The sequence below is a fragment of the Anopheles stephensi genome, chromosome 3, assembly GCF_013141755.1.
Source record: "Anopheles stephensi strain Indian chromosome 3, UCI_ANSTEP_V1.0, whole genome shotgun sequence".
Lineage (NCBI taxonomy): Eukaryota > Metazoa > Arthropoda > Insecta > Diptera > Culicidae > Anopheles > Anopheles stephensi.
Window position 1 is genome coordinate 5,123,600 of NC_050203.1, and position 22,980 is coordinate 5,146,579.

The window sequence follows — 22,980 nt, forward strand, 5'->3', positions numbered from 1 at the left end:
AAATTAGTGTACACGCGACCTCTCTAAAGAGCAATTTGCCATACGTCAATATTGTTATAAATATTTTAGAAAAAAAGATAGGAAAATCTCCAGAAGGATTAACATTTGAATCAGTTTCATTCGCTTTTCGATTTTCGAAGTGTGCTAGATGCCAGAAAAACACTTCACTCTAAACTGATTCCTCTTTCAACGCTCTGCTATCGTAATAACATCGTTGCGCATTCTATTGCGCAGATGCACTACGATGGAGAGAATATCCGTGCAGGATCATCGAGCCGTGTACGAACGGATGTGCAAGGATTATTTGAATTTGAAGCTATTGGCGCAGAATGCATGCTACGATCGAGCACGCCTGGAACGGTGTAAAAAGTCCGTGCAGCAGGAGGTACTTTCCTGCCGAAAACTGTCCCGTGTGACCGAATTCGACCATCTTGTGATGCTGCTAGAGCAAAGAAATCTTCTCAGCCTGCTAAAGCCGGATCTGATTGAGCGGTTTGAATTGGTGCTGGATGCAAAAGATGTTACCTGTGCACTTGCGGCGTACCGGAGCATGCTAAACTCGTACTATGCAGCTATTCGACGATTCTATCTCGAAGGTATACGGTCGTTACCTGTCGCTTTTTTCTAATTATGTTTGAACAACTTTTGCCAATTCTTTTCCCTCAGATTTGCGCCACCGCGATCGCCGAACACTGCTGGAGAAGGAAGTGGAAAAGGTCAAGCTCCACGAGGCAGTCGAAACGCTGGCACGCTCGCCTGCAAACACTGAGCGAGATAAATATCTTCAACAGCGTGATAAGATTTACTCACTGCTGCAGGTGGAAATAGGCAAAAGTTGGAAGGTATTCGGAAGATTTCTGAATGTACCACCGGCTGAGCTGGAAGAGATCGAGGAACGCAACAGGCTCGATCTTAAAACGCGCATTTACGAGGTACTTCAGTCTGCCGAGATGCAGTTTCCGGATGACTCACTGGAGCAGTTTGTCCCCGTCCTTCTGAAAGCACTGGAAAACAGCAGAAGAAAAGATTTGAAACGAAAAATTGAAAGCATGTTACAGTGATTAATCGAAGACGTAGAAAACCCCATTACCTTGTACAGCTCCGTTTTTTTATCGATGTGATTTTACGCAACTTATTACAATATTTTCGGTGTAAGAAAATAAAAAAGGGCAAACACAGCATTCATTCATTAACCTCATGTTCTATATTTCTTTTCCAACGAGTTTTCCTTACTGTATAATTTACGATGCACTCGGATTAAACATAAAGTTATATAAATTGTATTACAAATTAATCAAACAGCAGCAGCAGCTCCGCGTTCTACGTGTGTTCAGCGCCGAGTAAGTGCTTATTTGTATGCAAAATTATTCATAAACAATAGTACATTAATTAGTAGAGATAGTTCCAGTAACATATGTGTTCAATACAAAACCGCAATTCCATTCTATGGATATCCTAATTACCGATACGTACCAGCGCAAAACAGAAGCTCGTACTACACCCACTACTGCAGCATACAGCTAGGCTTCACAGTAGTTTAGTAACGTTCTCTCTTCGTGCTGCTACACTCATCATGCACTAGGTATGAACATTCGTTCACGATCGATCAAGTAAATCGACTAGCGAAACAATCCCCCCCCAAAACAAAAAAAGAAAGGTAATGCTCAAAGACTATTCCCTTGCGTAGTCTATGGGTGAATTAACAAAGAAAGAAAAATCTATAAAGATGCTGCTGCCTGAACCTGCCTGGACTGCTTTCCCTGCACCAGAGCTCTGTACAAAGGAAACTCCGGAACACGCCTTCTTCCTACCACAATTTCCTTTATCCTTTCGTTTTTCATTTGCTCTAATCCGGGTGAAGAAATCAAATATGCAGAATCATCGGTAAGCATTCGTTTCACTCGCGAAAAGCTTGCCAAAGCACAATAGAAACATCAAATTCAGGGCAGACGTTGCTGATTGAACACACATGGGCTTTCTGTCTGTGGTCGAGGGATGCGCTTGGGCACACGCAAGTAAAAAATGAAAAGAGGGAACAATCAGTCAACGAATAGGAGGAGGGGGTGATAACGAATGCCACAGATCGATCCACAGTTTCGCGATGCGCGCGGGCGAGCCTATATTTTCTTTTCCTCCCCGTGAGCAATTCATTAGATCTATCCTACACTCTCTCACACACGCACACTAAAGTACCCTTAAAATCGTACGGACGACTAGCACTAGGGTAGCGCGATCGATCGAAGTAGACAAGCGGTACAAAGATCCAAATTTTAAGGGAAAAATCAAACATTTTTGCTCTTTTTTTTTTTGCGTTTCGCGATCGTTGCGACACGACTGTGGGAGTTGATTTCCGCTCAGCTCCCAAAAACGGCTTTAAAAAAAAAATGAAATCCGTTTTCCTGTACATATCGACGATGTTTCGCACGCTTTCCTCGTTCACTTCACAATGCTTCCTGTTTCCATCTTGGTTATTCGCATTCGGGGGTTTCTTTGTGTCGCCGCACACTTCGATCGCCTTGCTTCTTTGCGCTATAGTTTCATCCCATGCGTTTCGTCATTGCATCGTATTTTCGTAGCGCCCGCGACAAACCAGTGATTCACGGGAAAAAAAGGGTTCCAGCCGGGACACAGAGCAATCAATTAAACGGTGTACGTGGTTTTCGTTCCGGACGAGGACGATTTGATCATCGTGTCTTTATGAAGCTGATACTGAATGCTTTCCCGGAGCTTTAATCGATCCTTGTAAATTTTTCCAATGTGCATTACTGCTGCGTGATTCTCGTAGTTGGCAGTCCAGATGGCTAAAGGAGAGAGAGAGAGAGAGAGAGAGAGAGAGAGAGAGAGAGAGAGAGAGCGTAGATTAGTTACCGCCTGCCTTCCTCTGGTGGGTGCCATATGATTTACTCACAGATTTTATCAATCCTCTGGCGAACGTTTACAATCGCACCGCAAACCTGTTCCGAGCATTCGAACGCCTCTCCGATTAAGCATAGCACCTGCAGCGACGAAATACAAATTGTTGAAATATAACTTCTTGTCGCCCAACGATGTTAACAATCCGGCCCCGTACATACCGTCTCCAACCAGTATTTGTCCGACAGGTGTTTCTGAATGGTAAGCGTCCATCGGCCACCGTGCTTGTTCGCTTCGTCTTCCCACATGGGACGAATGTGCGATTTGAACAGCATGTAGTCACCGCCCACCTTGATCTCGGACGGTCCACGAATGTGATTGTAAAGGCTCCAGAAATCTTCCACGGTAGAGAAGCTGGTTACTTCGTTCATCGAGTCAGTCCATGATTTCGTACGATCCGCTTCCAGATACCACAGTGTCCAGGTGTGTTGCAGCGGATGCTTGATCAGACATTCTGGATCGATCGTTTCCGGGGCGTTCGACTGCTCGGCCAGCTCCTGGCTTTGGGTCTGTTCTGCATTTTCGTTTTCATTTTTTTGTTGCTGTTGCTGGAATGAAATTAAGACAATTACAAAGGGAACACAGAAGAACACAAAACACGATGATCAGTTAAGGTATGGCCTCCGGAACGTTGCCAAGTTACACCCGGGTGACGGACATAGCAAAAGTAAAAAGTACAGTTATCTCGAAGATTTTCCATGCTCTATCTTCTTGGATTGAATCCGGCACATAATGGTGCGGCCAGCTATGAAGTCTTCCCAAGGTAGAAGGATCCTGAAAAGCGCTTCTTCCACTGTACATCTTAACGGTGTAAGCCTGCCTGTGCAACTGGTGCGATTCCAAACTACCAGACTACTTGTACAAGCTGCTTTCTATCTGGTATCCCATCGTTACCGCTATAAGCAAGGCTCGTTTCGATCAAAAAGAAGAAGCCAATTTTGCCTACTTTTGCTTAGCAACAGCAAGATTATCCTTCGATGATTTAGTTGACGTTGCTTTCACGCACCGAAAAGTGTTGCTCTGTCTCACTCACACTACAGCCGAACGTAAGTCTGTCAAGGTGTACCAGCGAAGTGAGTGCAGCTGGGGAAAGATAACCTCAAAGTCCGTCCCGTGGCAGGAGAAACCCGGGAATTCGTGCCAGTCATCCGAAATGCCTCTGCCACTAATTAGGACGCACAAAAAGCGAACGTACACATCTGTCACGCTGCCACGCACATTTTTGCAATGTTGGAACCGCTCTTTATGAATCAGATCGTCGCACTGAACAATTTATGCCATATTAGGGGGCACATGATGACGGGTGCAATCCGCACGGTGTTCGTTCGTGTAATGTGGCGATAAAGGAATGCCTGTGGTTCACCCGCACCGGTTTGCATCGTTACACGTGTGCAGATCGATCAGCTCCCGTTTTTCCGTCCGTTTTTCTACACTCGGAACCAATGTGAAGAACACCGAATCGATTCAGCAAGGGCGTTCGGCGGGGCAACATTATGCAAAAGTTACTCGGGGTACCCTCGTGAGAAGGTCGACCATTCTTCTTTCACTTCAACGCACGGCACTGGCTGCACATTACACAGCGAACGGGGCTAGCACGAAGGTACATGCACGGTATTCGATTTACCTCAACTTCTTCATTGGTTTTTCCTGCCATAGTTGTTCAGCTGAACTATTTTTTAATATTTTACGTGAAAGAAAGAACTGCAGCGAAACTGCCTAACCAGCCAGATAGCAGCTTCCGCGATGACGCTTCAGTCGAGCTCTTTTGGCTCATGGAAAGTGCTCGAACGGCCGGCCCGACTGCTCGAACCGGGATGACACATGTCAAAATCAAGGTGTATACATAAATTCGGATGAGTTCCACTCTACACGCGAACTCTTCCGTGAACGCAGTACAAGGCTTCGTGAGTTGGTGTTATTTTCAGTTAAAATATAGTAAATTAGGCCGCATTTTGTTGTGGAAAACTGCAAAACAAACGATTTCTGTGGTTTGTGAAAGTGAAGTGGTGAAAAAAGTGAATCGAGGCTGACTCTGAAATACTCACGGATAAAGTTTTGCGGATAACTTTTTCATAGAAGCAGAAGTCAGCAAGTCGACCAATGCAATTGATGTAGAAGTTAGGTAAGTATCATCAAATGGTTCGTCCCTAAAACGCCAACAAGTTATGTAAGTGTGCTTTTTAATTTTTACCAATTATTTTATTCATAACATAAAACTCGATACTAAGACTAAGCATCTACATTATTCCTATGCCCGACCCGCCTGAAAAAGCTCAACTCCACCGACGACATTTCCAGCATCTTCCGAAGTTCGTTGGCATAGACGAACTGCGATGCAATCTTGTGCTTGATGGCCGCGTTAGCGGTGCTCAGTTCCGATGCCTCTTTTTCCATCATCATCTCTGCCATCTTCATCTTGGCCCTGCTGAGTCGCGCTGCCTCGGTGTTGCGACGACGCATTTCCATCTGCTCCGGTGTACGTTCCTTGCTAGGGAACTGGCGCGCCATGCTCTTGTGGTAAACGACCGGGATCTTGGTGTTCTTCAACGTGACCACTGCACTCCATCGTTTGAGTGGACGAGGTTCCAATGAGGACTTCAATTGCATCAACGCTTGGGCACCGTTGATGGACGAGTTGGCACCACTTGATTCTGCTCCTTCGCTGTGGTTTGATTGGGTTTCGTTGTTGTCTGCATCCCAGGTGATTCGAAGGCGGCCACTGCCGCAGCTGTCGTCGCTGTCGAAGTAGCTGGAGTTGTCGGACCACGCTGCAGACTTTCGGCTGGTTGTATCCCACTGAAGAACATCCCTGGAACGGGTTGCCTTTCCTCCATGCTGGCTCGCTACAGACCGCTTTAGTTGCAAAGGCTTTCCAACGGTGAAAACCGGAGGAGTTTCCTCAGCTTTCTGCGGCTTCGTGGACTTTCTCGTTTTTCGGTTGACAGAAGAAGCATCCATGTTGGGTCGAAGTGTTGGAGTCGAACGATAGCGTGTTACTGCAAGGAGAGTTGAAATGGAACTGATGTGGTGTTCGTCAGTTGTGTCTCCTTTTTATATGATATATGTTTGAAAAGGTTTGCAAAAGATTACCCAGAGTTTAAACTGAATTGGCTACCTCTTCGTTTGCTAAAGGAGCAATTTGTGCCTTGCGGGAAAATGTGATCTTGTACCTTTAGGCTGAGTATTTAAGGTGATCGTACCTGTTCTGTTAGCATATGTTGATACGAGGGGGTAAATTATATTACATTTCAGATGTCCTATGGTAAATGGAGTAGCAAATTGAAGCAAAAGAAATGCTTATGACTTGTCTAGATCGAAAGAGGTTTTGCCAGCACTGCATTAACGCACCGAGTAAAGAATTCTTTTGCATACGGATGGAATCTTCATGATCACCACTGCTAAGCAATCCCGCGAGCTAAAACGTGTTTATTATCGTTTCAAAAAGTCTACTGAAAAACTTGCGTGAATCATTGCATAAAATGAATAAAGGCATTCTCTGATGTGGTGTCGGTTGTCAGAGTCGTTCTATGGTATAATATCGATAGCGGATGTGCAATCTGTAACAATTTGTCAATATATGCATATGTTTGAGGAGTGGTGGAGTACGATGGCAGGTGTTAGTTGGTTTTATTTTATAGAGTTGGTGTCTATGGATTGTATTGCTCTCAACATCCCGGTTGTTAGATATACGACTCCTCTTATCAACCCTACTTCCCCTTTGTTCTCAGCGTCTAATAGGTTCTGTAATATGAGGCCACAACCTTGATATCTGCCTTCCCTCATCCCAATACTATGAGAAGCGATTTTGCATTGATGGTATGCAGTAGGGCTGATGGTAGAAAAAATAATACTGTCAGCATAATTGTGAGGCTAGAAACAAACACGCAGACAATGGCGTGAATTCTATCTACTGTTGAAGGCGTGAATGATTTTATAGATTGCTGCTGAAAAATTTAAGTAATACGAAAAGAGATCATGTAACTGATAAGTGGAAATTCAGAAGAATAGTACCTACAGGTAGAATATTTGCTTAAGCTGTGCAACTGGTGTACGTGTACAAAATAATGTAAACATTTACCTGAATGTTAGATGATAGGTACAGGAACTCCTCTTTTAAGAAATTAGTGGAAATTGTTTTCAGAATTTCTTTACCATCAAAGGAGAATGTGAGTGTTTTTTTTATATTAGACAAATATTTTATTCATAACATAAAACTCGATACTAAGTCTAAGCATCTACATTATTCCTATGACCGACCCGCTTGAAAAAGCTCAACTCCACCGACGACATTTCCAGCATCTTCCGAAGTTCGTTGGCATAGACCAACTGCGATGCGATTTTGTGCTTGATGGCCGCATTAGCGGTGCTCAGTTCCGATGCCTCCTTTTCCATCATCATCTCTGCCATCTTCATCTTGGCCCTGCTGAGTCGCGCTGCCTCGGTGTTGCGCCGACGCATTTCCATCTGCTCCGGTGTACGTTCCTTGCTGGGGAACTGGCGCGCCATGCTCTTGTGGTAAACGACCGGGATCTTGGTATTCTTCAACGTGACCACTGCACTCCACCGTTTGAGTGGACGAGGTTCCAGTGAGGACTTCAACTGCATCAACGCTTGGGCACCGTTGATGGACGAGTTGGCACCACTTGATTCTGATCCTTCGCTGTGGTTTGATTGGGTTTCGTTGTTGTCTGCATCCCAGGCGATTCGAAGGCGGCCACTGTCGCAGCTGTCGTCGCTGTCGAAGTAGCTGGAGTTGTCGGACCACGCTGCAGACTTTCGGCTGTTTGTATCCCACTGACGAACATCCCTGGAACGGGTTGCATTTCCTCCATGCTGGCTCGCTACAGACTGCTTTAGTTGCAAAGGCTTTCCAACGGTGAAAACCGGAGCAGTATCCTCAGCTTTCTGCGGCTTCGTGGAAATCTTTTTCGTTTTTCGGTTGACAGAAGACGCATCCATGTTGGGTCGAAGTGTTAGAGTCGAACGATAGCGTGTTACTGCAAGGAGTGTTGAAATGGAACTGATGTGGTGTTCGTCAGTTGTGTCTCCTTTTTATATGATAAGTGTGTACCCATACCTAAAACTTGCTTAGGGAGCAATTTGTATCCATCGGGGAAATGTGATCCTATACCTGTAGGCAGAGCATTTAGCGTAATCGTACCCATAGTACAGGCAGGCAATATACATTAGTACGGCAGGGTAAATTATTTTTCCCAGTCAAGCTGTGAACTATCGTGAAGATTGGAAAGAGGGGAATACTTTTTATTAGATTTATGTGCATCTTTAGAACATACAATGAATTGAATTGAAGCTGTTAGTTCTCTGATTGCTTGTGAGGTGTCGGGTGTCGGGGGCTTCATTCAGCAGGAAACTGATTGTGTAGTGGTTGCTCATCGTATATCGGAACTCGGTAGCAATTTCTCGATCATACTGTTCAACGACTTATTCATTTTGGTGTTCTCATGTTCCCAAGCGATCTGTTTGTGACTTCCGTTATCAACCACTGCATACATTAGGCATTCAACTCAACTCAAGGTCAAGGGTTTGGGCGTGGTGTAATAGGAAACTACATTCTTGATTTTTGCCTTTCCTAATAATAGGAGGATCGATTTTGCAATACTAATGCAGAAAATTGCCTGTATTGTGTCAACTATTGAGGGCGTGAATGCTGCCTGTTGTTGAAAAACTTACGTAATTCTAAAAAGAGATCATGTACCTGGCAAGACGATTTTCAAAAAAATAGTGCCTAAAGGTACTGTGCAGCTGGTAAACGTGCACAAAATAATGCTAACATTCAGATAGAACAGGTACACACGAACTCCTCCTTCTCGAAACAGGCTTAAAATTTCACTTTTTAACGCGTAAAGGTAAGAAAAGTGACACATGTTACGAAATTGTTTTTCGTTCGAGAAGCCTTCCTCCAGAAAATTATACCTCTGAATGTCTTTCTCACCTAAATGATGCATTACAAACATTATCCGGATATTCTGTGTCCCCCAAGACGCCTGTTGTTGTCATTTAAAACTAAAAACGGGGTTGATATAGGAACAATAACACAGACTTCTCTGGTAACAAATTTCCCAACCTGTATAGATGAGCTGCTCGCACTGTTTCTCGAAGCATTTTTCATTTATTTTGAATTCACATTTTGGCACAAGTATAATCACATGTTGAATCACACAACGTTCCGGGATCTACTATTTAAACTGTGTTTCGATACTTCTGCGGCCGGGACTGATATCGATTTGCAAATTGCTACACAAACGCCTACACCCTCGCCTCCACGATACCCAATGCTAGTTCATCTCGAACCTGACCTAAACGTGATTGGCCTGCGCGGTAAATGTAATCATACCTGGGTCGGGTGTACATCAAAAGCGCACACTAAAATGATTGTATAGGAGTAGTATTTTGTAGATTTATTAATAATTTCCGTGTGTGTGTGTGTTTTTTTCTTTTACAAAAATTTCTCCCCCTTCACAGTGTGTTCATTATCCTTGCCTTTGTCTTTACACATAAATAGCGAAACTTGTTTTGGGTAGCCTTATATTCAAACTTCGACATGGTAATACATTAGCTGTTGCCAACCGTCTCCAGACATTTCGGCGATCTGCTTTCTTTATGTGATACGAAAACAAAACAGTCTTCCTAAGCGCGGAATTTCGGTGGAGTATTTTAAAACAAAAAGACACCAACAAACAAAAAAAGGGAGTGTTGTTCTTTCCATCAAAACTGCTGACGTCTTGGCAGATTTGGTCAAACAAATTAGCAGATTCAATTTCTGCGAAGAAACAAAAGACAAATATAACTAACATTGGTTAATATAATCGTCGATCGCCGATGCAGTTCGATCGTCAAAGATCTGCTAAAGGGGTAGGATCACGAAGGACTCGAGAAGTATCGTCTGTCCTCGTTCCAATCGGGACGCAGTTAACACATACAGGCTCGTCTCAACACTGTCCCTTTAAAGAACAATCATGTCCAATATCCATGCGAAGTCGCTTTAGATGAGACTGTACTACCAGCAAACGATTGCAATGCTACGAAACCAGGGCCAAGTCACCAGAAGAAAAAAGAAACGGGAAAGTGAACCCCCGGTGAAGACGGTGAAGGGAGTACCGAAACGGAATTATGATAGTTTTCGACCCTCTTTCCGTTTATTTGGAAGAGGAAGATGACGTTGAAGATGTAAATCGCCTCCTAGCGAATGTAGTTTCTTCATCCACAGGAAGAGGATACTGCTTTGGAGGAACCGATCCCGTTAGCGGACTTTTTGAGGGACAAACACATGTTGACACAATTCGAAAAATGATCCTGAGCTGCTCAAGAAAGGTAGTCAGGGGCTGTGCGTAAAGGTGACGGACCAGAATCAGATTGTATTCGTTAGACGATAAGACAAAAAACCATTTTTTTCTTGTAAAATATTTCTCATAATTTACTGTACTCGAAACAAAACTAAGAAGCCTAAACTAGGACAATATTTATGACCCTGCGGTAGTTGAATTTTCTGTTGGACTTTCTAAAGCTTTTACAAATCTGTTCTGCTAAAAGTGAAAGTAAACAACATTACGAATACAATTGCGACAAGGATCCCTCGCTATGGCATAAATGGAAGCAGTATACTTGATAGCTTAATCAAAGCATGATGGATGTGTTACAACACCTCTACAGCAAAGAAAGCTCCTTCTTCCGGCGCTCGCCTTTCGTTTTGGATTGCAAATTGAATCCCTGATTTCGCAACAGCAATGAAAAGAAGTTAAACCTTATCACAGTGAGATCAGAATGGGGGGAGGGCGGTTTGAGAGGTTCTGCCAGCAATGCACCACACTTGATCATCATTTCCGACCTCAGTTTCGTTTCTCGACCTCTCTTTACTGTTATGCTGTGTGTGTTTTGTATTCTGCTTGCGCTTCGTCAAAAGGTAATACAAAGGTTATTTTTTCGTTTTTAAAAATAACAACATTCATCCGAAAAATGGACGTCGTCCGTTGGAAAATGGTACTTGCAAGAGGAAAGGGATATAGGGGGTACCGAGAACGTGTAGTGGGAGTAGTTCCCTATCCACACTTACTTCCTGCTGTTTGTCCCTCCGTTCTAAGCTTCAATTAAATCCCTGACCACGCATCCTCCCCGATCTGAATCGGTGGCGTGTATGCTAGTGTATCATCTAAACAAGTGTTTCGCCACTGCGTTCGTTTAACTTATTTTGCTTCTGCATCAAGCAACATATTCTTAGTACTTTGTGTTTGGGGTTTTATCCCAATTTCTCCGCATAGAAGAGTAAGGGTATCCCTCTTTTTTCGGTGTGTTTGTGTGTGTGTGTGTGTGGTTGTATATATGTAATATGTTTATGTAAAATTATATCACCCATCTAAATATTCCATTTTGCTTGCTTGCACATCACTCCTTGGTCCGTCCAAGGCTCCGGTTTCGTTTGCGTACGTTCTCTGCTTTTTCTTTTTTAGCTTTTGCACACCAAAAGCCTACCTTCTTCATCCCTATCACGCGCATCCGATTCGCTCAACAACGGTTTTGCAAGGGTAGTACAATAGTTAACAACAAATAACACAACAGCAACAACTTTCTTTGCGCTCACAAATATCCTTTCTCTTAATTAAAAAAAAAAAAAACAAGAAAAAACGAAATACACCTCGCCCTGAACGTTTCACGAAACCATCTACATAGCTCTCCAAACCATTACCTGGCTATTATTATCACGCAATTCCTTTCGATTCTGTTGCTGTCTCACCCCAACGGCTACCCAAACACAAATCCACCCCACATCATTCGTGCTCCATCCATCCACTCGGTGCTCGGTGCAGGCAGCTCAGAAAACTGGCCAAAAAGGGCTTCATTCGCCAGGTGGTAATCATGTCATGTATCGCATAACTTCGCGTAAGGCATACAGTAGCTCCGCCTGGTTGCGGGCCTCCAAGATCATAAGATTGATGTGAACCTAGAAGTGGGTGAAACGATCGGTCAGTAAGTTCGAATCGCAGGTTCAGTTTGTATGAGGGCGATTCTGGCGATCCTACCTTTTCACTGTGTTGCAGCTCGACGAGCACACTGTCGTAGTCCATCTTGGTGATACGCTCCGGGAAGCAGCAGGCCGTCTTGATGAACATCTTCAGCGAGCGATCGAGCAGCTGGTTTACCTCCCCGTAGTCGTAGTCATCGTGGCGGATGCCGTAGATGCACTGGATGTAGTTCCATATGGCACGACGGAACTTGGACGTGTCGACGTTCGTACGTCCAGCAATCGTATAGTACGTTAGATTGTAGGCCGCCCGGAATTTGTCATCCAGATAGAATCCAACATCATTGTACAATCTGTGAAATTTGGAACCGAACGAAGGAGGATGTTAGAGAAATCCACAAGAGACGTAGACGTCACGCTCGACCTACCTATTAACTAGTGAGTATCCATGATCGTCCCAGGAGTAGTCCTGTATCCGGAACGTCTGCGGAATGTTTTCCGCACCACGACGAGCAAAGTCCTGATATGTGAAGCACGGATCGTCAACGTAGCGGCCTATCTGTTGCGGTACCTCGGCCGGAGTCTCCCGGACAACCGGGGGCAGCTCTGCCGCCTGCTGCTCCACATGCTTGAAGCGATTGCTTAGTTCCGTTTCGCTACACTCGTCACTCTTCTCGGACAGATGCTTCATACGCTGCATCAATGCATCGACACTCACTTCCGGACGGATTTTACCTGCGAAGGGGGTTCGGAGAAAGTCAGTTAGTATGCCAGCCTGTATACCGTATGTCCAGCCTAGAATTACCATCTTCACTATTCGGGAGGTTTTCGGGATGCTGAGAATTATACAGATCATTCAAACGATTGAAGGCAGTCTTCTGGGTGAGAACGTTGTTGTTTTCGATTTTGTGACTAGCACCGTCCAGCTCCTGGGTGAGCCCGCAGGAAAACACGAACGAGGACAGCGAATGATAGTGGGCGAGCAGCACAATGGCGTGGACCACCTCGGACAGTGACCAACTGTTCTGACCTTTCGTAAGCCGCTGCGGAGAGACGCGAAGGTTAACGATTAGGATCACAATGGATGACAATGGTTGCCAGTATACACACCTCGATATGTTCCTTGTTTAGTAGCCACGGACGATGGGCAAGGATTTTGTTAATGTCGGAAATGGCACGCAGTTTCGCCGGGATGTGTTCGAGCCCTTTCAACCAGCTCGGATCATAACCGTTCGCCAGGAAGATTTCCTCATACAGATTCACCAGGTACGTGCACTTATGGCGGGCTGCAGCCTAATCGAGGAAAGGGCCAACAAACGGGGCAAGCATCAGTGCCAGAGTTTGTAAATCGTACTGCAAAGCCTAACCTTACCATAATAGCTATATAGTTCCTATACTCGTACGGCAGCGGTCCATCGCACTGCATGATAAATTTCTGTGTGTTTAGGAAATGGTCCAGGTATCGCGGATGGTAGGCTATCACCTTAGTGACATGGTCCAGATTCGAGCTGTCTGTTGGCGAGTTCTTTGAGCCATACTGTAAAGGAGGAACGGAAAAGAATTGTGTTAAAAATACTCGCACAACAGCATCGGGTACAAGAAGAGTTCGTTGCAAAAAAGAAGGAAAAAAACAATGAACGTCGTGAAGTGAAGCGAATTCATTAATCTCAAGATGTCCTCCCGCAGAAATTATCACCGATGGCGGCCGTTGACCCAATGCGACCGAAGGTCCTGATAAAACCAGATTGACGTCAATAAAGTGGTCGGGATGATTCGCGAGCCATGTTGACCCCGCGACGCTACACGGTGACTCCCATTTTTTTCATCCCACCGCACGACCTCAACTCTCTGGATCGTACGACCGACCGATCAGAGCGAACTAATTGTGGAAAAGCGTCAACCGGGACACCGATAAGATAATCGGGTCTATGTGTGCGATGGTTGAACGCTCACCTTGAGGCAATTTTCACTGTCACCCGTGCTAAAACGTCTGCCTGTCGGTTTTGCAGGACAGGTGACGTATAGTTGTTTTTTTTTTTTGCTTTCACCCTCCAATCAGCTGTTACTCGACAGCCGGTGAAGGATGTAAACAGCGTACTCCTGTTGCGCTACCGTAGCACTAACGTCATTGGGCGAGAGATCGAGCGAATGGTTGCTTTCGTTGGTAAAAATAACAACCACTCCGCAAAGGACGTAAGCAGCTTCGGAGCCGGTAGAGTGAGGTTAGGTTTACTGCTGCACACCGGCAGTAAACATGGGCAGTGCCGATACAATACACGACACCGGCATTTGGACAATGACCATTCTAGCCACTTCTTGTGACAATATTTTGCTTGCCGGCTGTTATTCAAACGACCCTTTACATCGCGCCTTCTATAAAGTTGATAAAAGTTACACCTTCATTAGACCTTCATCCGAGGGGGTAGAATGACACGATAGTCGGAACGTGCATCATCGCCCATCACCCGTAAAACGCATTTGTCATCTATGCCCAGCTCGCTTGCAAATCTAAGTCCATCGGTGCGGTTTTCACAGTCAATCGACAACCACATCTGTGGCGCTGTGTCGGTAAACAACTTCGCCCGTGACACAATCAAAATTCTTCCAGGGCCTTCTCCCTTCTGCCCAGACATCGTGGAGGCTGCCTGCTAGGGTCCCCCGTTGCATCAAAAAAGCCCTGTACCCTCTCGACTACAGCGCTTGTGAGATAAGCGCTAGATTTCCTTGTTGTTTTCGCAGAAGTAACACAATCTGGCAAAAGAGTGTGTTCCCTGCTGATCTGTCTGCTTGCTTCATCACTACATCACATCACTGCGGAGTGTTCGCATCTGGCCTGGCGGTGGAGAATGCGCTCAGGAGAGGCCTGGGTAGTGGGGTGGGGCCCAGATGCAGCATGATGATGTGTGTATTGTTTACTGTCGCCGGTTCAGCGGGAACGTTCGGGACTACTATGGTCGCTGACTTCCTGCTTCGCCGGCGGTGATAAGCAGTCGAATAAACACCGGGGGTTGCATCAGTGTATTCCAGTTTTCCGATCGGTGCAAACAGTTCGGCAACATTGTAGCCTTTCGCCTGCACGATGTGTTAATGTTCGCCGAGGATCGTATTCTGACTTCATCGTTAGGTTAGCACTTGCAGGCAGATGGTTAGCTGTCGTTCTAACATTTGCTGACTGATTTGGCGATGATGGTTTAAATTTACACACACCACATCTGCTATTTGAGCTCTTTATTCGCTTGGATCCTAAGAGAAATCAAATAACATCGATCTAATCTTTCAGCACTGAATCTTGATGTTCACCATCAACTTTCATCCCTCATCAGTACCAAGGAAAGAAGCGTCTAGTATCCAGCAGTACCAGCCCACTAGGTCCACCTTCCTCACATGGGGTGTGTGAGATGGCGTTCGTCGTGCAAACCCCGGGTAAAGAGACGTCCGTTTCGCGCAAAGCTAATGGGAAACATCTGTAGCGCGCATTCTTTGCCCCCGGGTTCGAGGTTGTTTTTCGGTAGCACGTCCAACATTTTTGTTTATCTTCAAACCACTCAACCACTCTCTCGCACCCGTCGGGTGGTTCCGACGGTTGTCAACAAGAACGGCAGGGCAACAAATAATGAGGAGGACAGCTCGATGGGACATGGGAAACCTGATGCGAACTAGAGGATAGCGCAACGAAGACCATTTGCTACTGGTGACAGAAAGTTGGCAAGCAATACACACGCGCATGTCTCCTCGTTGCCTGGCCGTATCATAGCAGCTGGATCGCTGTTGTCGTAAATTTGCCACGATAAAATGATTAATGGCGGTTTCGATCATAATTAGTTGCCATTTTTCCAGTCCTGAAGCGCTCTAGGTTAATTCAAAACGTTTGTTACCGGGAGTTGGAGTTGGAGGGCGGAATGTTGGAGGGCCGGCGTTGTCGAGGTAGTGATTAGAATAATTTCTCACATTTCTCGATGATTTTCACGTATCAAGTTCACAATTTTAAACGGTTCTCTATGGCTCCTAATCCACCAGTGTGTTCTGCAACTACTCCATCGCAGATGCAGATCATCACTCGCTCTCTCGAAAGACGACTATCAATAGCTGGACTGTCTGCAGATATCGTCTCCGATTTCCATGTTCCCGGGTGTGTCTGTACAGCGCCGCCCAATGTACATGTGCTATCAGGTTTCATTATCATAACCATCACGATTCGCCGGGTTGGCCGTCCATCACGAGGCAACGGCGTGTGATAATGATTATCTCACTCGAAATGAATTTGTTTGCATGTCTCGCGGGCAGCAGTTGTTTGCCGGTGTAGCTGCCGTTGCTGCTGCTGGTACTACAACTACTATTGCTACCAAACTCCACCACCCTGACACCATCCTATTGCCCAGCCCTTTCAATTCGAACCGATTCGGACGCGCTTTCCAAACACATTCTCCAGCCAGAGCAATGGTTGACACCCATGGTAACAAACGACCCCGAAAAAATTGTCGCCATTATTCTACGAGCACACTACACACTGCACAAGAAACGTAAAGCAAACGGGCAAGATTTCGCGCACCGTGGATGATGCTCCTTTTTGGCCGAGTGTGTTGTGTGCCCGTGTGAACGAATGTCACCGACGAATTTGCATATTTATTTGGCATCCAAAACGGTGTATGACTGAGGCTATTTCGCTTCGCGTTGTTCTTTATTTTCGTTGTTGTATTTTTGGTTTTTTATTTGCCAACCCCGTAAAACAGCTGCTCGCGAACATATGATCGTCGCGAGCTGTCAAACTGCTCGTCACGAGGTGAGTGAGGGCGAACGGTAGGTAGGGACGCACAATGATGATGGATCGTATGTGTGTCGCTCGTATACTTTTGGGCGGGGAATGGTGGGCCAGGTGAGCAGCGGGTCGTCAATTTTAAATTGTTTACATTTCACTCCCGGCAAGTCCGCACACGCGGGTCCACACGGTATCCAACGTGCCCGACGTTGCTAGACGGTTAAATTTGAAGAGATGTGTGCATACGTGCGAGTGATTCCGTTTTTTTCAGACCTGTCTGGTCGCTCAAATTGTGGATAATTCATCATCGGTGCTGAACCGCTGGATAACTAACCAGCACGAAATGAGGCGATGTAATTCAATCATCAGCTGGAGAAAAATGACACTGTTTAACGAACCGGCGGGACCGATCCCTTCCTTTCTGCCGTGTCCGGTGTGTTTCGTTACAGGGAGACACAGATTTTATTGCTTAATCTTTGTTCAAGTGGCGTTATTAAAGTATAAAGCCCGTCATATATCAGTTTGGACTCCATTTTTGTACTACTAAACGTATCATAAAAGCACAAAAACGCTGTTCATAGGAACAAGGTTATTATCAGCAAGCTGCAGTTGCAACAAGTACTCCAAGGGGAAAGTTGTACAACTGCCTCGAACTGTCGTAAAAAAACGACGACGACGACGATCACCATCCGGCAAATGAAATGGCCGAAACGTGCTCCATCTGGAGTGCAGATAAACGGGCCGCTAGGTTTTCCGGCCATGCATCGCGGAAGGAAACCACCAGCATCTTTACGATCGACACGAGGCCGCTCTGTGGAGGACGATCGGGAAGACCATTTTGGCACGAACTCTGCTGCAATAGTTTCGCATCCTCCGAGTGCGGTGTCCGCGCACGATTTCCTTATTGCTGCCGAGTTTTTATGACTCAAACAATGGGACGTGATCGCGGCAAAATGCAAAACAACACAGACTCAGTGCGAGCGAGTATGAGATGTGACGGTGATCCTTCGGGGTCTTGCTCCTGATCTGGCGAGATAAGTTACAATTTAGAGTGCAGCACTATGCACTGCCAAGATTGCTGTGCTAATTAATGGGTATTAAAGGCTAATGGGGGTTTCGGTTGACGTAACCTCTTGTCACAGCGATCGTAGAATTGCTTCAAGTCTTCCTCACGGGAGAAGCGAGGAAGCACTCCGGTTCTATTGGATCGTTGCGCCCACCGACGTGTGTGCTGATTATAGTCGCACAATCTCTAGTGCCGAGCTGTTTGTACACCTAATCCTGGCGACAAGCTTACTAACCACACAATGTCACATAGCATCGTACATTGTTATCGAGTGTGTGCATTGTTTATTGTAGATTGTTAAGTCAGCAAGAGGATTAATTATAGAATGGAATTGTTGTGATCCATGTGTTCTCTTACAGGAGGAGGTAGTCGATGTGCCCAGCTAGCTCTTCGTCATTGGAGCAACATATTTGACCTCCATCCACCATGCCGCTAATACCGCGGCAGTATCTTGAGTCAAGAAGGTATGGTCAACATCACCGTTTTGTGGCGCCATTTGCAAACGTGCGTGTTGACAGTTTAATGGAAAATCGGAACCATAGCGGAACATCCCGTCGGTGCCGTAATGGACAACATATACCGGTATATTGTGGCGGTCGATCGTGCATTGCCCAGAAAAACATCTTCATGGTCACCATCTTCCTTGAGCACAGTGGGATGCCAATGGATCGTACTGATGCGTACGGTACCGATAATGGGCAATCGCTATCGGCAGGGTCATAGCAATGGATGTACCGTCCATCAAGCTGTGGTACACATTAGCGCCACACGGAACTGCATCGCCATGCGTGTGACCTTGTGGTGGACCGGTTTGGAGTTTGACAAATGATAGTTCGACAAACAGACATCTGTATTGCGAGTGTTGTGTGTAACCTGGAGAGTAATCGTGGATTTGCCACTGTTTAGAAATTAATTTATCATATTCGTACATCAACCAATCAGGAACTAATCAAATTGCTCTAGATGACAGATACCGACAGGCTAAGCTCTCCTAGCTTGGTGCTCCCCTATCTAACGCGTTGTTGGTAGTAATAAGATTTAGTTTCACACCATAGAACCTCTTCGCGCGTTTCTGTCAACAGTGTACGATCGTGTCCTTCAGCCGCTTAATCCTTGCTCTTTCTGGCGCGGAAATATTTCAACACTCGCACTCTTTCTCGCTCTCCCACCTGCCACCATTAGCTCCAGCTACTTGCGGATGTCCTCCTGGCCGCCCATAAGACCGTGCGGAGTTGATGAGATGTTTACAACGCTCGGCACCCGTTGACCATCGGATCTCCGGCCAGGAATCGGTGTGTGTGGTACCGTGGTGGTTCCCATGGCAGGGTGGCAGCGTTGAAAAATCTGTTGACAGAATCAACTCGGGCATCTGCGACGCACCCCGTGTGTGTCTGTGCGTGTGTGACCTTCTGGTTCTTACATTCTCCGCGAGTTTAAGTGTTTTTTTTTCTCGGAGGAAAAGATGGTGGTGTTTTTGTCTTCCCTAGCATGGATGTGCGTGTGTCTTTTTGGGGTCTCCTTAAGTGTGTGAAGAATGCTGCTACCCCTAGAGCACCACCAGTTCCGATCGCTCCCAGCAGCTCTGCACCTAGAGCGCAGTAAACATTTTCTCGCTTCGGACCGAATTTGAAGTGGAAAGTTGAAATATTTCATGAAGCAAGTTATCCGTGACGCGCGTTCCTCATCGCTTGCCACCGATGGTCGTGTGGATGAAGTTAATTTGGATTTCATATCCCCTCCCTGCATCTTGCTTCTACTTCTCCTGCTCCCCGTATCCAATGCATAATGCCAAAAATATATAGCGGAAACGGTTTACCAATCGAAAATACAGCAACCTTTCGCCCGTGGACAGCGAGCCTGTGTAAACAGTTTCGCAACAAGGTATGATCGTAACTATGTCTGTGGCGCCGGTGACATCGATCTATTTGTACTACTAGACGTTTAACATAGGAGCAACAATGATGGTAAGGAAACAAAACCTGGGTAGAAACGGTGTAAGTTATCTGCTCAACTCTCTTCAAATTGTTGGTGGAACTAATGAGGAGACTCGCACGGGTTCATCCAGAAAGCGACCCCTTGACACAAACGTTTTGACGCAGCGTGTCGAAATGGCAAGCCGACGAGGTTCGCCCACCAGCTGTTCCGCGCCTGCCTTTCCCGCCACTTCATCACCGCGTCCGCTAATGGTCCGCGTTGGAGAATCAAAACAAAGTGATAAATTACACCAGAAAATGAAGACACCAACTCGGCTTTGAACTTGTCTGAACCATGGAAGCGAAGGCGAGGGAGATCAGCTCGCGTTTTTTTTTTATCCTCCATTGGTGTCTTTCTAACAACGAATAGTGGTTAGACGAATATAGACGGATCTATCATGAACCCGGGAAGGATCTGTGTTTTGTGCGCACAATTTCTTGCCAGGAAAGGGGATTCTTGCCAGGAAAGGGGAACCAGATGATATCATCAACGGGTCGGGATATGGTTCAGAGAGTTGAAGCCGCTTGCCGCAACCACCACAAATGGATGTCATTCACTGATCGAATAAGTGGTATTCTGTCATCTTAATTAAAATATGTTTATCGCGCCTCGTTCGGGATTCATTAATTTGTGCGCAAATTATACAGTTAAGTGCTGGCGTATGGAAACTAATTTTGCTGAGCGCATTATATAAGCGTACGCTCCAAGAATAAATTCAGATCATCGCACTGTATATCGCAACCAATAGATCGCGAATAGGTCGCACCATACTTAGGAGCGCACTCGAGAAACTCCAAAGCGCGAAGCGTTACAGCGGGACCGTAGCGGCGATTACATTCAATCTCTCTCTACCCATTGCGCGAGTCGTACAGTGGCGTACTTTGTATTCAACGCGGTCGTAAAGTTCAATTACAAAATATAGCTCCACATAACACCAGCACGCCTCTCAGCAGCAGCAGCAGTAGAAGTAATAGTAGCACGGGTCTGCATTTGGTGACACTCGATCGGACCCGATACGAGCTGTAGAGGGCGATCCAGGCGGCAAGAGGTTGTGCGGTTGGCAATAAAAAACAATCAATCATAAATCACTTTATTTCAAATACACCCAGAGGGTGAGGGGGGGCACGTACTCTCGAATGGCGACCAGAGGCAGCAGCAGTTCCAAATATGTGCCCCCACGTAAGGTTTAACTTTCCATAGATGCGCTAGAGAAGGAGCTGCCAAACAATGTGCCGCTGCCAGCAGGCGCGTGCTCGTTGCGGGTCAACAGGAGGGCGTAGGAGGCAATGGCTGCAGCAAGATCTGAACCGCCCGAATAAGGAAGGCAGTACCATATGAGTGTGATGTTTTATGCATTTTGCACTCTCCCCCATTTGTAAATAAGCGCGACCAGCAACGATTCGATTGAGTGCGCCCTTTTGGAGGGACTCCGTGACGCGTTTGTTGTGTTCTGCTGTGCTGTGGGTCACGTCAAACACCCGTCACGTTACGGCTATTGATTCTCCAGCTAGGACTCCATTTTAGGGGTTCGCGTCCCGCTTCTCCTTCAACGCAGCAAGTACCTCTCTGGGCTCTCTGATGCAAATCTGCACCATCGAGTGGTGATCACGTGCGTGCAAGTATTTGGTGTTTTGTCACAAGAGCAAAACAAAGCACGGTTGCCCGCTTCTCCCCGGAGCCGCTTCTTTCAGATATCTGCGATTTATTGCATCGATTAGCATAAATTAAAAAATGGTGGTAAACAAAGCTGCACACACACACACACACATGCTCCCCGGACGCGATCATACGGTACGAGAGACACACGATTAGTATGGAGATTTGGGGTCTGCGTTAGAAATAGAGGCGATCAGCCGAGAGTTTTTCTGAAGAGTGTGTTTTTGTGTCTGCTTGATGACCGTGTCACCTACTAGACTAAACAGCAATGGAGACTCTGGCTCTGTGGAGCGGTGGAAATGGACTGCAAAATCTAGCGATGAAGCTGGGGAGATCCGACCGGCAAAAGGCAGGTAGCGATCAACCTGGAGGTCGTAGATCAGACCAGATACGATCAGTTTAGCTCGGTGAGATAGGATCTCGCTTGATCTCTGGTCGTCTGCTGGGTGATCTCGCTCTGCCTGCCAGCAAGAAAAGGAGCGCACGCGTTGGTAGTGTTATGCAGATTTGAAACCATCAACAAAAAAGCATAATTACAGGTTGCCTCCCCCATCGTACAGCATGCGATCAAGCAAACAAAAAACCAACATCAGCAGCATACCTGATCCCAGTGCTGGTGGAACACAAACAAAAAAAAAACAAAAGCACAATACAAAACTCCACTCCCTTGTAGAAAAGAGGATCCCTATCGCAGCGGCAACACGTTTATGCAAATCGCGTACTCAACCCCGGCACTCGGAATTCTCTTAACGCAACAACGTGCACAATGTGCGAACCGATACTTCCTTTTTCCGTATGGTGGCAGCAGTGCGTCGTCGTGTTCGGTGCAAGCTCAAGGTTTTCAGAACCCGCACCGCCTGCTCCCATTACCCGCCGGAGAGTTATGGCCGGGGTGAGGATACCCACTCGAGCTGTGAGAGGGAGTGTGTACTCTGTGCAAGCGTCATCCCGGTAGTGTCGCTTCTACCTAAAATGGGTCCATCATCGCAGTCCAGCCGTGAGGGTGTTATTTGATGTGGGTAAGGTTTCGGGTTTTTAAAGCTCTCCCCCAGCAAGCCCCGCGCAACACCATCACCTGCCAGCAGAACTGTTGTTATTATTAGACCACGCACCACCGACCCCGTCCCCGACGACGGCTCAATGGACAAATTATGCTGAAGGTTAGGTTGTCTTCTTCACGGTCGGCGGTCGCGTGCGGTTTGCGGGTTCGCACATAGAGTCGTGGAGTTTTGGTATTCTACACCGAAAACCATGAATCTCCCCATACCACCGGCGTGTGGGGAGTATGGGGACACGGTGCGCGCATTATGGCGATTGGCGGCGCAATGATTAGAATACAAAGTAAACCTGTTCGCCGGAATCGAAATGGGGCGCGGTTTGGTGTGTGGCCATTTGACAGCAATCTCCTCCAGGCAACTATCTGCCGTCCTGTGTGTTTCTGTGTGTTCGGTTTAAAACCCGAAGGGCATATCTATCCAAATAAGCTTCTGTCGCACTCTTCATACAGTGTGGAGAGTGAAGGATTCCATTTTGTTGATACAACATTATAGCTCCGATGCATCCATACTTTGTGGGACCCGCTGGAAGGAACTATCGTGCCAGTAATTGTACTTCGAACTGAGGCCAGAGGGTGCTACA

At 46.3% G+C, this 22,980-nt stretch overlaps 4 protein-coding genes across 6 annotated transcripts in view; 1 reads left to right on the forward strand and 3 right to left on the reverse strand.

The window, feature by feature from the left end:
- The first annotated feature begins 24 nt into the window (after window positions 1-24).
- LOC118510269 (fas-associated death domain protein) lies at window positions 25-1,193 on the forward strand. Its single transcript, XM_036051870.1, has 2 exons — window positions 25-596; window positions 667-1,193. The coding sequence occupies exons 1-2, from the start codon at window positions 245-247 to the stop codon at window positions 1,059-1,061; spliced, it is 747 nt and encodes a 248-aa protein (XP_035907763.1). The 5' UTR covers window positions 25-244; the 3' UTR covers window positions 1,062-1,193.
- Window positions 1,186-4,729, reverse strand: LOC118510271 (eukaryotic translation initiation factor 4E1). Its single transcript, XM_036051873.1, has 4 exons — window positions 4,538-4,729; window positions 3,075-3,461; window positions 2,909-2,996; window positions 1,186-2,801 (listed from the first exon to the last, which is right to left on the reverse strand). The coding sequence occupies exons 1-4, from the start codon at window positions 4,565-4,567 to the stop codon at window positions 2,641-2,643; spliced, it is 666 nt and encodes a 221-aa protein (XP_035907766.1). The 5' UTR covers window positions 4,568-4,729; the 3' UTR covers window positions 1,186-2,640.
- Window positions 4,730-5,090: 361 nt separating this feature from the next.
- Window positions 5,091-5,932, reverse strand: LOC118510270. Its single transcript, XM_036051871.1, has one exon. It carries the CDS (start codon window positions 5,869-5,871, stop codon window positions 5,143-5,145), a length of 729 nt encoding a protein of 242 aa, XP_035907764.1. The 5' UTR covers window positions 5,872-5,932; the 3' UTR covers window positions 5,091-5,142.
- A 3,091-nt stretch (window positions 5,933-9,023) lies between these two features.
- Window positions 9,024-22,980, reverse strand: part of LOC118510268 (sestrin homolog) — a 30,079-nt gene continuing 16,122 nt past the window's right edge. For all 3 annotated transcript variants that reach the window (XM_036051866.1, XM_036051868.1, XM_036051869.1), the window contains exons 3-8: window positions 13,263-13,427; window positions 13,001-13,183; window positions 12,696-12,933; window positions 12,319-12,625; window positions 11,949-12,243; window positions 9,024-11,869 (exon numbers count right to left, since the gene is read on the reverse strand). In XM_036051866.1, coding sequence (XP_035907759.1) covers window positions 11,783-11,869; window positions 11,949-12,243; window positions 12,319-12,625; window positions 12,696-12,933; window positions 13,001-13,183; window positions 13,263-13,427 — 1,275 coding nt within the window. In that variant the 3' untranslated portion in view covers window positions 9,024-11,782. The remainder of the gene's footprint in view (window positions 11,870-11,948; window positions 12,244-12,318; window positions 12,626-12,695; window positions 12,934-13,000; window positions 13,184-13,262; window positions 13,428-22,980) is intronic.